General features: G+C 40.9%; 1 protein-coding gene across 3 annotated transcripts in view; it reads left to right on the top strand.

The window, feature by feature from the left end:
* Window positions 1–1,455: 1,455 nt before the first annotated feature.
* Window positions 1,456–12,463, top strand: part of THADA (THADA armadillo repeat containing) — a 151,823-nt gene continuing 140,815 nt past the window's right edge. For 2 of the 3 annotated variants that reach the window (XM_083857545.1, XM_083857544.1), the window contains exons 1-12: window positions 2,505–2,806; window positions 4,126–4,220; window positions 4,688–4,818; window positions 5,566–5,714; window positions 5,850–5,882; window positions 6,451–6,499; window positions 7,295–7,485; window positions 8,141–8,235; window positions 8,522–8,742; window positions 9,686–10,377; window positions 11,006–11,157; window positions 11,299–11,454. In XM_083857545.1, coding sequence (XP_083713671.1) covers window positions 2,731–2,806; window positions 4,126–4,220; window positions 4,688–4,818; window positions 5,566–5,714; window positions 5,850–5,882; window positions 6,451–6,499; window positions 7,295–7,485; window positions 8,141–8,235; window positions 8,522–8,742; window positions 9,686–10,377; window positions 11,006–11,157; window positions 11,299–11,454 — 2,040 coding nt within the window. In that variant the 5' untranslated portion in view covers window positions 2,505–2,730. Of the gene's footprint in view, window positions 1,497–2,504; window positions 2,807–4,125; window positions 4,221–4,687; window positions 4,819–5,565; window positions 5,715–5,849; window positions 5,883–6,450; window positions 6,500–7,294; window positions 7,486–8,140; window positions 8,236–8,521; window positions 8,743–9,685; window positions 10,378–11,005; window positions 11,158–11,298; window positions 11,455–12,463 lie in introns of those variants that run through there. The other variant, XM_083857543.1, reaches the window with a different exon arrangement.

Below are 12,463 nucleotides of genomic sequence, written 5' to 3'. Positions count from 1 at the left end.
CTGGCTAAAACCCATAGAATTATAGAATGGTTTGGGAAGGAAGGAACCTTAAAGATCATCTTGTTCTACCCCCCTGCCATGGGCAGGGACACCTTCCACTAGACCAAGTTGCTCAGAGCCCCATTCAGCCTATCCTTGAACACTTCCAGGGATAAGGCATCCTTGGTTTCTCTGGGCAACCTCTTCCAGTGCCTTTCCACCCTCACAGGGTGAAATTTCTTCCTAACATCTAATCTAAACCTATTCTCCTTTAGTTTGAATCCATTTTCCCTTGTCCTGTCACTACATGCTCTTGTAAATAGTCTATCTTTCTTGTAGGCTCCCTTCAGATACTTGAAAATTGACTAATGTATAAATGCTTATATTAAAAAAAATAGCTGGGTTTGGTTCATAATTTTACAATTTTAGGAAATGTGGAAGTGGTGGCAAATTAAGGACTGCTGGAAAGGATCAAGAGATATGGTTATGAGGAAACAAATGGAGCATGCTTTTCAAATTAAGTTTATTGGATTTTTGTGAAGCGTGTAGTCAAGCCTCTTTCTTCTCCTTAGAAAAAGGGTTTGTGGTTAGAGCAGCTTGATTTGTGTTGGATGCAAAATAGCATTTGCTTCCTCTGGCTTTGAAATAGAGTTGGCTCTGGAGAGAGGCCAGTCAGCCACTGTGTGCAGCAAGGGCACCTGGCAGATTAAGCTCCAAAAGACACAGCATCCATCTAAACCTGCTGAGGAGATTCTGGAACTGAAGAGGAAGAGTAACTACTCGGCAAGAAACACAAGCTAAGGCCATCATGGGATAGATCGAAGTTACCACCAACTTTTTCCAAAGCTGAGAAAAAGACAAGGTAGTCGTGTCTTACAAAGTCCAGTGATGCTGGAGTGAGTCCAGAGAAGGGCAATGGAACTGGTGGAGGGTCTGGAGCACACATCCTGTGAGGAGAAGCTGAGGGAGGCAAGGTTGTTTTTCCAGGAGGAAAGGGAGGCTCCGGGGTGATGTTTTCAGTCTACAACTGCCTGAAAGGAGGATGTAGCCAGTGGGTATCGGCCCCTTCCCCCAGGCAACTAAAGGCAGGACAAGAGGACACGGCCTAAAGCTGTATCAGGGAAATTTAGGCTGGACATTAGGAAAGATTTCTTCACAGAAAGGGAGATAAGACACCGGGCTGGGCTGCTCAGGGCAGCGGTGGGGCCGCCATCCCTGGGGGTGTTTAAGGAAAGGCGGGACGGGTCTCTCTGCGCGGTGGCGTTCGGTCACGGGTCGGACGCGACGGTTTCAGAGGAATTTTCCAACCTAATCGATTCTGTAATTCGGTGACTCATCTTTTCGTTAGGACAAGGATTGCCGAGGAGAGGCGGCAGCGCTGGGCACGGCGGTGCCGGGCCGGGCCTGTGCCGGGGCGGGGCGGGGAAGGCCGCGGTTGGCGGCGGGCGGCACGTGGGGGGCGGGCCACGGGCACGGGAAAGGGACGCGGCGCCGGGAGAGCGGTGAGGGGCGCTCGGGTAAGGGCCGGGCGGCGTTCCCTCGGGGTTCCCTCGCCTGCTGTGCTGCTGCAGCGCTCTGTTTGCAGCCCCTTCCCCAGGCGGGCGCTCCGGGCCCGAGCGGCCGGCGGGGCGGGGGAGGCCCCGGGCGGTGCTTGTGGCGGCCTGGCCCGGCCCGGCCTGGGTCCATCCCGGGTCCATCCCAGCGCTCGGTGCCGCCGGGACTGACCGGGGGTGGTTGGGGCAGTGCCGGGCACCTCTGGGGCCGGCCCTGGTTCGCTCCTGAGCGCCCGGAGGCGCTGGGGGAGGCGGCCGCGTTGGGTGCCCCGGCTGGGGCGGGATAAGGGATCTGCAGAGCTGACCAGGGTTTGTGAGTATGGGGGCAAGAGGCGCACACAGGATGGGGCCCGGCTCTATTCCTGGTGCCCGGACAGGGCAGGACAGGAGGCCACAGGTACAGAAACACGGGGGGGATGTCTCTGAGACCATCAGCGCTGGATGTGGAGTGAAGGTGGCCAAGCACTGGCACAGGCCCAGAGGGGATGTGCAGTCTCCATCCTTGGAAACGTTCAAAAGATGCCTGGACATGGGCCTGGGGAGCTGACTCCAGGTGGCCCAGCTTTAGCAGGAGGTTGGTCCAAATGAGCTCCAAAGGCCCCTTCCGACCTCAGCTGTTCCATAATAATGCGCTTTCAAGTCAGTGAAACTGTAGTGCATATTAAATCACCATTGCCGTTTGCAAAAGTGCTTGCTATTTGTAACATCCATAATAGCAGAGCCATTCAGTTTGCTGCACAGTTCTTATTTGACATTAATGAGTTGAATGAGTTTTGAACAGTAAAAGTGAGCCAGGCAAGTTTTGTGGCATTAATTCCTTGCTTCTCTATGATATTTCCAAATGGTGTTCCACGGTCATGCCACAGGCTATATAACAAGTGCACTGAAAACTTCAGTGAGACAGTATATCATGTGTACAGCATTCCCCTTTCCTATTACTGCCTTTTTGCTTTGTGAAATTTGGGTGAATTTTGGATGCAATACTGGAAATAGTTGAAGTTGTTAAAATCAGAGAGCTACTTCCTTGGGAAAAACTGCACAGATAATGCCACAAACGTGATTTCAAGACAGTAGGACAGTGAAAAGACCATTATTGTAGGAAATGTTTGTAATTATATTTTTAAGACCATGTGACCTGTTGTTTTGATTTTTGTTTTGTTTGTTTGTTTTTTTAAGCAGGCATTTCTTAATAGCTAAAATGGTTTTAAAGAAGAAGAAGGAAATTCAGGTGGATGCATTTTTTCTTGATCATCATCAGCTTGAAAAACTTCAGAGTAAGTAGGGTGTTTTTTTCTGAACTAGTGTGTGATTTCTCTTGCTTTGGAGTAGTTACTGAAATTGATCTGGTTTTTTGCTTGTTATGTTTTATTTCTAGTGGTTTTGCTTTGTGAGTTTCAGGTGTGTTTGCTCAGCTATGGTTTGTTTTTATTTTGTAATGATGATGACTTCTTACCTTGGCAGAGTCAAAAATATCCTTTTGAGCATTGTGGCTTTGGTTTGAAAACTCTTTACTTTGTTTTATCTGTGGTAGTAGAAGGTAGTACTTATAATCCTACTTTCAGGCCTGTAATTCAGTGATATCTGATGTGTTAGCCTTAATGTGTGGGATAAGGCTGAATTTCCAAGGGTCACAGAATGATTGAGGTTGGAAGGGTTCTTTGGTCTCCCAGTCTTTGTGTTTTCTGTAGTTAATGTCTTTTAAAGCTTCTGTTCAAATGGTGTTTTCTTTTGTGGGGATTTTTTTTGTTTGTTTGTTTGTTTGATGAGAGGAACTTCCAGTGATATTTACTGTAAAAAAACCCAAACAAAGTAATACAAGATTTCTATACTGAAGTTGCTGTGAGGGAGCACTGGTGAAGTCCCACCTGGATTGCTGCATCCAGTTCTTGGCTCCTCAGTACAAGAGTAATATGGACATGTTGGAGAGACTCCAGCTAAGGGCTAAGATGATGAAAGGGCTGGAGCATCCCTCCTATGAGGAAAGCTGAGAGAGCTGGGACTCTTTGGTCTGGTGAAGAGAAGGCTCAGGAGGACCTTAGCAATGGGTAAAAAATACCTGAAGGGAGGACATCAAGGAGGCAGAGCCAGTATTATTTCTGTGCTGAATAGTGATAGGATAGGAAGGCATGGGCACAAACTGAGACACTAAAGATTCCCTCTAAGCATCTTTTCTGATGTGAGGGGAAACACTTTTTTAATGTGAGAGTGACTGGGGACTGGTGCAGCTTCAACAGGGCAGCTGGGGAGTCTCCAGCCTTGGAGGTATTCCAGAACCTCCTGGCCATGGTCCTGGGCAGCCAGCTCCAGGTGACCCTATTTGAGCAGTGGGGTTGGACCAGATTACCCCCAGAGGTCCCTTACTATTGTGTTCCAGTGAAACTGAATTTTTTCCATTTGTTAGGGAAAAAAAAAAAAGAAAATGTGTTAGGTGTTGTTAGGTGACTTAAGGGTGTGTGGCACCAATGGCCTTTACTGGAACTAGAAAAAAACCCCCTAAGAATCAAGCAGTCATTTCTTCTTCTTATAAATTATGTGTTATTTATACTGCTTATTGTAATTACTTTATAAAAAGATCCTCTTCTTCCAAATGTAGGGTTTTCAAAGGCTGAAGAGCAAAATCTGGCATCTCTGCTTCTGCAGTGTGCACAGCTGAGAAATGGCATCCAGCAGATCCAGTGTATCAAACAGGTACAGTTTCAGTGTTGTTGTTGGGGGCTTCTGGTAACTGAGAGTGTGTCCCGTGCAATGTTAATGGCAAATACAGCTCTAAAATAAACTTCTAATGTTTTGTACATTCCTGGAAACACAGAAAAAGCAGTTGCACATGTATCAGGTTGTAATGTAGTTCTAGTACTTAATTAGCAAAGGCCATGGTTACTGAAAATGGTGGAAGGCAAGTGACACCAAGTTTCCTATTTAGTATGTTTTTTTTTTTTTTTTTTTTTTTTTTTTTTTTTTGTGTGTTTTGTTTTGTTTTGTTTTTGTTTTTTAGTTTGTAGAGGTGTTCTTGGAACATTATTTGAACTTGAAACTCAAGGGAAAATGGTAAAGAGGGGACAGTTTTGCACCATATGCTTGCATGAGAGGGAAATCTGCCACTGTTAAAAATGGTATATTCAGAGTTTTTTGTTCATCGTGTATTCTTTTGGTTATAGATAATGCCATTGGTGAAGCAGATGGATCAGGACTCTGCAGGTGATCCCATGGTTAAAGCTTGTTTGGATGTTTTGGGAGAGACATATTTTTCACTGGGTGCAAAGAATCCTTTGAAGAAAGTATTAGCAAGGTAAAAGATTGAGTAGTTAGCCTTTGTTTATTTTTTTAAATGCTTTCTTAACTGTAAGTCAGTAATTTGTCATTCTCTATAAATTGCTGTAACTTAATTACTGAAAATTTGCAGTACTTAATACGTGCATATGTACTGTTTCTGTTTTTAAGTTAAAAAATCTTAATTATAAATAACGTATCACTGGATAAATAACTTCAAAGTGAAGCCTTGTTTTGGTCTTTTTCATTATTGGAAAGAAAATAAAGCGTGTAATTAGCAGTTTGAACTTTAAAATCCAATGTTAGAATTGAAATTTAAAACGCAAAATCAGCTTTGTCAGGAGAAGATGGCTCAGAGGAATCCTATCTAAATTGTGGTTTCTTGTGCCTATTTTTATTGCAACTAATTTTGTTTTATTGCACAATTATTGCTGTATTTCTTTAGTGAATTTGTTATAGCCTTAGCATTTTTTAGATCTGGTGCTGAGCTGTCTTTCTTTCTTTGTCTGAAAACATTCACTGTCCCGCTGAGATGCAAGGCTTCCATCCTGGATTTGGTTGCAGCCACCCCGAAGCTGTGCACCCCTCTGAGTTTTCTAGCTGCAAACTGAGAATTTGCATGTCAATTTTAAAACAGATGATGTTTTTGTGCAGGAAGAAACATCTGTCTGTATATTGTAGTTTTAGCTGACATGGATTTTGGTGCAGTGGGCATTATACCACCTCAGGAAAAACAAACTAAATGTGCTGTTTCTTCATGTTGCAGTTCACTGAATGGTCTTCCCGGACATTTGATGATGTCAGCCGTGCAAAGCTTTGTCTGCTGCCTTCGAGAAGAACTGAAAACCACAGATGTGTATTTGTACAGAAAAGTACTGGACAACCTTGCTTCCTGTATGGAGGACTTCAGCTTAGGTGCAGTGACATCAAATGTCTTCTGGTTAAACCTGCTGAGCACTGGTGCCACACCTGATAGTAATGTTTGCAGTTATGTGAAATAGATAGTGCTGGCTAGTACTCAGTACTTAAAATATGTTTTGTTTCCTCTAGGTAGAGCCTGTATTAAAGACCTGTTTGAAGAAGGTAAAGTCACATTTATGAAAATGTAAAATATGTATGCATCTGTAAAATATGCTTCACTGCAGGTTATTAGGGAAGGGATGTGTGTGAAGAAGTGACATGAAGTAGGCATGAAGATCTATTAGATCTGATTTCCTCCTGGTTAATTTTCAATAAACTAGTATCCTTACGTGGTACTTTTTTGTGAAAGACAAAACTTTGATTTATACCTTTAATTTCCAGGGGTCAGTTTTGCTTTACTGGGCAACCTTGATTCAAATATGGGTACCAGTGAGCAATTCTGGTAGGGAGGGTCTATATCTCACAGAATTTGGGCCAAGTGAGTTGCAGACTTGTTTTGTACCAGGTTGTTGCAAAGCAGTTTGAGGTTTTGTTTTAGCATTGCTTGCGTTTGTCTATAATAATACTAGTTTAATTTGTTGGTGGGGTGGAATAATCACCACTGTATGGGTAACTATTCACTGTAGCTGGGTATGTGTGATGTATTGAGATGTGTGTGTGATTGCTTTGCTGGAAATTTTCTGTTCTATTTCTCTTGTAAGTAAATTTATACCATAATTATTTTCACTAGTTCTTCAGTTTCTGCAGAAGTTGCTGCTTGACATACAGGAAGAAATCAGGCAAGTGAATTCAATAGAAGCTCTATTTTATCTGGTTTTATTTCTCTCTTGCAAGATAATTTGATTTGGTTTGAAATATCACTTTGGTGGCCATACATTGATGAAGGATGGGAATATAATTTTACAGTGAAGCAGATTTAAATAAAAACTGATTTGTGTCTTTTGTGGCAGTATAGTAATATAAGAGAGGTAAGGCACTGATACTGTTAGAGCTACTATGAAGGGAAGCCTTTGAGTTGAGGTTTTGCTATTTGAATTGTGACTAAACAGTGTAATTAATAGATGTAAAATTCAGGTAGAGTAAAACTCTTTCATGTTCCATGAAACCAAGAGGAGAAGGGTACTTAATGAAGTGGTTTTTATGTGCTGAAAGTTTCAGTATTTTCTGACTTCATGTAAGAAGAATGTCACATCACAGAAATATCTTTCGTACATGGAGGAACCACTTGAAAAATTAGAAAAGAGCAGCACTGCATTCTGTTGGCCTTTTTGGAGAGTTTCTGGAAAAGTTCAGCTCTCCTCAGGCAGAATCACATGAATGAAAGTTTGTCACAGGAACCTGCAGAGAATGTAGCAGACTTTGTCATTTTTGTTTAACTTCATTTTAACAAAGTACCCTTGAGTCTGCTTCTTGTTTTCCTGTAGTTATATATCTGATCAACTCAAGCAATAAATTAGTTTTTACCATTAATTCTATCTAAAGTTGGCAGAATATGGTGTTCTGGGGGTGGTGAAGAATGATTTTAATTTGCTTTTTGTGTGCTTGCTTGTCTCCTTTTTTTTTTTCCCCCACAGAAAGAATAATGGAAATCGTATTGTTCAGACTCAGCTGATGCATGATTTACTGATAGCCATTAAAGTCTCAATGATGCTTATACAGAAATTGCAAGAAAATATCCAGGGAAGTCTTTGGAAACACAGTAAATCTTTTGTTTGGCAAAATATGTGTAGTTTACTGAAAAGTTCCACAAACTTCCTAATGGATGGTAAGTTTAGTGACATTTAAACCCTAATATTTTTATTAACTTATTGTCTTTGTAGTAAACAACCTGTATGTATAAAAACTTAAGTTTAGCTTGCATGGAAATTGAGCTACTGAAATTAATGGGAGTGGGAGCAGTAGTTTTTTGGTGAGCTATGATTTGTAGATTGCAGTTTAAGAGTGTACAGTTTAACTTGTCCCACTACAAAAACTAATTATTAATGCTGTTATTAATAATTCAAAAACTAACGGAAATGCTTTTGAGAGTCACTAAATGTCTGCCTATTTAGAAATATCTAAATCTCTAAGAAATACGCTGTCAGAACTATTTATGGGAACACCATAACTAGTAGTGTTTTCTTCTCATACAGACATTTTTATGCTACAGAATTTATCACATGTCAGTAGTCTCTGCTACAGCCCTCCTTGCCTTCGTGGGCAATCATAAGTGGTTTTTTTCTGTTAAAGGTATAAGCAGTTTCTTATTACACTGGAGGATAAAGTTATTAACGTGTGCTGTCCAGGTGGACACTACAGATTTGTGATGATACGACTACAAGTAGTCTCACAAAATTCAAGACCATCTTTTATAAATTTGCTACAAAGTTCTAGCACTCAGTGTTTGGTGCATTCTAATGTAAAATATCTCTGCTGTGTAGCAACGCTCCTGCAGACTGTTCAGACTACCTCAGGACTGGCTGTAATTCTCTTTACCAGAGCTATGTATGAACCAGCTGAGGAATTACCTTCACTGGTAAGTGTATTTCTTGGCTGAAGATTGTGCAATATCATGTTACCCTGTGCTGTCAGTGTTGTCTGGAGGCTTTGCTGGTGCAGATACCAGGGCTTGCCAGCCTCTCTCAGTCCTTGGCTGGAGTATAATCCTCTCTTCTCTCCTAGCTATATGAACTAATAACACTCAGGTTTCGAATTTGAGAAACACTATTTACAAGAAATCTCCTCAGATCTTCTAAGCTACTCACAAAACAGATGTTCTGCTGTGCTGAGGTGCTGTAATGGGTGTGCTTTTGGTGTTCCAGATCAGTGACTTGCTCCTTGGGACAGTGGAACACTCAGGTGTGCCAGCGTGGTTCCTGAGGAGCTGTGGCGTTCTGTGCACGGCAGAGCTCCCGGACTCGGTCCGGCTCTTCCTTTGCCATGGAGCACTGGCTATGCTGGATTGGAAAAATGGCAGCATGGGGGAAAATGGAGAGAAACTGTTATTGGATATTGCATCAGTCTTGTTGTCGCTGACTTCAGAGTAAGTTTTCCTCTATGTTGTTTCATGTTTGGGAGGCGAGGTTTATCTTTTTCATTCTATTTTTGCATGACCCATGCGGTCTTGCTGGAATATCTCTGATGTTTTCAGTGTAATGATACTCAATTTTGCCACAGATCATGCAATCTTGTTAATATATTCATAAAGCCTCTGTAAATTTGAAAAATATAATGATGTTGCATATGCAGTTCTAAGCTTTAGTATTTTTCTTGCATGCTAAAATTTTGTTTTCTAGTGTAAACGAGATAAATTTAGCAATTCCTTTATGGTAAGGTGTATCAGTATCAGTTCTTATGTAGACAGATAAATTTCATTTTCAGGATATCATATCCTCTCCTTTTGAGAGTTCAGAGGAAAGCAAAGTGTGCCAGTGAGTGGAATCCTTGAAATGAGTTTTAGTTGTTTTTTTTCTGGATGCTTGCATCTAAGAGCCCACCAGCACTATTGGATTGGAGATTAAAACATGAATTCCATTCAGCCTTGGATTGTGCTTTGGAGATCAGTTTCATGGTTTTGTTTTTGCACATGGGATACTCAGTTTTGGTGATTTCACATGGCAATGAATAATTTTCCTTGTATTTTCAAGAAGCATGCAAAAACATAATGCTGCTAAAATGTTAGCAGGTGCATAGTAATTTTTATTTTTTTGTTTTATTGTTGTGGGACTTGTATGGTTTCTTTTCCCCATTGTTAGGAGGTTTAGCTGCAACCACTTAATAGCACATCAGGTATCTAAGCATATACTTGGCAACATCCAGTTGATCACTTGTTCATTTCTTTTCCGCCATGAATGGCTTTTGTCTCCTAACCTGTTTTCGTGTAAGGTAAATGAATGTGATGAATAGTTATTCTGAAATACAAAATTTATTTTTTTATACTGATAAATGAAGATAATGAACTTTTTTTTGTTTGCTCTTTTTAAAAGGTTAAAAGAATCCAGTGTGGCAACATCTTTGTCTAGAATCCTTGCTATTTGGACTAATTCAGCACTGGCTGCCCTTGTTTCAGGCTCTCCAGATCTAAAAATCAAACTTCATGGGAACTCTGATATAATTGGGAAGCTGCTGGAATACATTTATACACACTGGGACCACCCTCTGGATGCCATCAGACACCAAACCAAATTGATTTTCAAGAATCTTCTGCAGATACACCAAACCACCATTGTCGAATCCAATGGAAAATCAGACCCATTCTTTGCAAGGCTGATAAAGCATTTACTGAGCCTGGATTGGCATGTAAAAGGGAAATATGCTTCCCTTGGCTCTCTGGTGGAGTGTGTGGGCACTGAAAATATCCTGCAGTTGGACAGAACAATTCCAGTACAAATCCTGGATGTGATGAGTGATCAGTCTCTTGCACCTTACGCTAGTGATCTTCTGGAAACCATGTTTACAAACCACAAGGCCCATTTTACTTTGAGTTTTCAGGAAGGCAGCTGGATTGACCAGTGGCACAACATCTGGGTTTCTCCTCTTCTGGTAATACTGTGTGAAGGGAACCATGACCAAACTACTTACATAATAGATTACTATTTACCAAAATTGCTCAAATGTAACCCTGACAGTCTGAGCTACATGATAAAAATTCTTCAGGCCTCTGCAGATGCTAATCTGGGTAAGAAAATAAACTTTGTATTTGTAATTATGATTGAATTTTAAAAAAAGTCTTAGCCATGTGATTTCTGGTCTATTATTATTGTTATTTTGGGAGAAAAATTCCAGATGGTTATTATTGCTATTAGTATTTCAAGGTGAAAGTCATAATAATAATAAGTGTCTCTTTGTGCCATGAGCAATATCCTTCCTGTGGACCTTTTGGGTCTCTTTACCAGGGTTTGTTAAATTTCTGTATTCTCTACTACTAGTTTTCTTTTGTTTTTTCTTTTTGTTTCTTACACAGGTGTGTCCAGTAACAGATTGTTTTATCTTCTAATTATGTGGATAGAAGATCTATGATTCTCTTGTTTTGAAGTAATTTAATGTGACACTAAAAGAGTGTCACACTAAAAGACCTCACAAGGTCTTTTTTTCATATGACATACTTGAGATGAAGCTTTTTTGGAACCAGGTGATTTAGAACTAGTTTAATCTATAGCAGCACTATCTTTTGGAAATTATGGAGTAGAAATAAAAAAGGAGTGGGTCATGTGTTTAAAGTATTGTGAGTTTCTGACAAGCACTGCAAATAGTACATTGCTTGTGTTAATCAGACAGTAATTATTACTGGTTTTCATTTTCTTTAGGCTCTTGCTGTACTAGAGGAGCTCTTGGAGCATTAATGGCATGTTTGAGAACAGCCAGGGCTCATGGACACCTGGAACTTTCAAATATCATGAGCAGTGGTCTTGTATCCACTGAGTGTATAAAACAGGGTCTGGTTCATCAGCACAGCCAGGTAAAGGGACAACAGTTCATGTATCCTTTAAATAAGAGTAATCGCTTTGATCCTGATTACTGTGTTAGTGTTGTATTAAAACAAAGGTGTCATCATAGGTGTCAGTAACTCTTTTGTGGTGAACTTTTAAATATCTTTCAGGTTTGCATTGATGCTTTAGGTTTACTGTGTGAAACTCATCGTACTACTGAAATTGTGTCTCTGGAAGAAATGCAACTAATTCAATTTTTTATTATGTACAACTTGAACAACCAATCTCCTTCCATAAGGCAACAGATTGTATCTCTGCTGAGAAAGGTAATTCCAAACTATGAGCAGTGCCTAATGTGCCTCTTAAGTTATTTATACCATTTAAAAAGAAATAATGAACATGTTATGAAGTTGCTTATTGGAAAGAATAGAAGCGCTAAGACCAGGATTGTGCTTTATGTATTACCCAACTGGATGGTGTTAAGTCATCACAGCAAGGATGGCTTAAACAAAATATGAAGTGGCAAAGGCACAGTAACTTCATGGGTGGTGGTGGGTGTTGCTTGACCTGCCAGCACCTACACACTTTGCCAATAGCAAAGCAAAGTGCCCTGGAGTCAGCAGTGAACCCTGTGCTGCCTTTGCTGGGGCCCTGAGGCTGTCCTTATATGGACTTGTCACACCTCAGGCTAATTCAGTCACTTCATCACCCACAGAAACCTGACCTGGAAAACAAAGTAGAGGAATATTCAGCATGGTGTGGCTGTGCCATTACAGTCTGCAGTGAATGATTCTCTCTGTCTGGTGGAAGTTGCCAAGGTCACACATAGCTCATGGGAGAAGGGTGGGGATTAAATGAGGGACCACATATGTGTAAAGAACATCTTGGAAGATGTTCATGGCAAAAGAATGTAGTGTGGAAGGAGAAAATAATTAATTTGAAAAGGGAGGAAAATGAGGGAGTCAGTTTGGCAAAAACAAAAGAGAAATCCCATCTTTTCTTGCCTGGTGCAGACTGAGGAGCATGAGATGGAAAAGTTGTGCTAGATGGGAGTGTGATAAGAAAGGAAATACTACTTATGGGTAGTAAAAGAGGTGGTGGAAGCATTTTTGAAGTGAGTCAAACTCTGAGACACACTGAGGCTGTAGAAATTATCTGCATTTAGCTTTTTTATAGATGGACACAGTTGCACAGAAAATTAGGTAAGTGGAGAAGACTTGGCATGAATTTAGGGAGGGAGATGGAAGAAGGTGTTGGAGGTGTAGAGGGAGGAGAGAAAAAATTAGTCACAAGAGAGATGGGAAACAAAACCTTGGGTTTGGAGTAGAGAGGCAA

Source organism: Zosterops lateralis (assembly GCF_965231275.1).
Source record: "Zosterops lateralis genome assembly, chromosome: 3".
NCBI classification, from domain to species: domain Eukaryota; kingdom Metazoa; phylum Chordata; class Aves; order Passeriformes; family Zosteropidae; genus Zosterops; species Zosterops lateralis.
The sequence above is the reverse complement of the archived record's forward strand: the minus strand, read 5'-3'. Positions and strand labels throughout refer to the sequence as shown.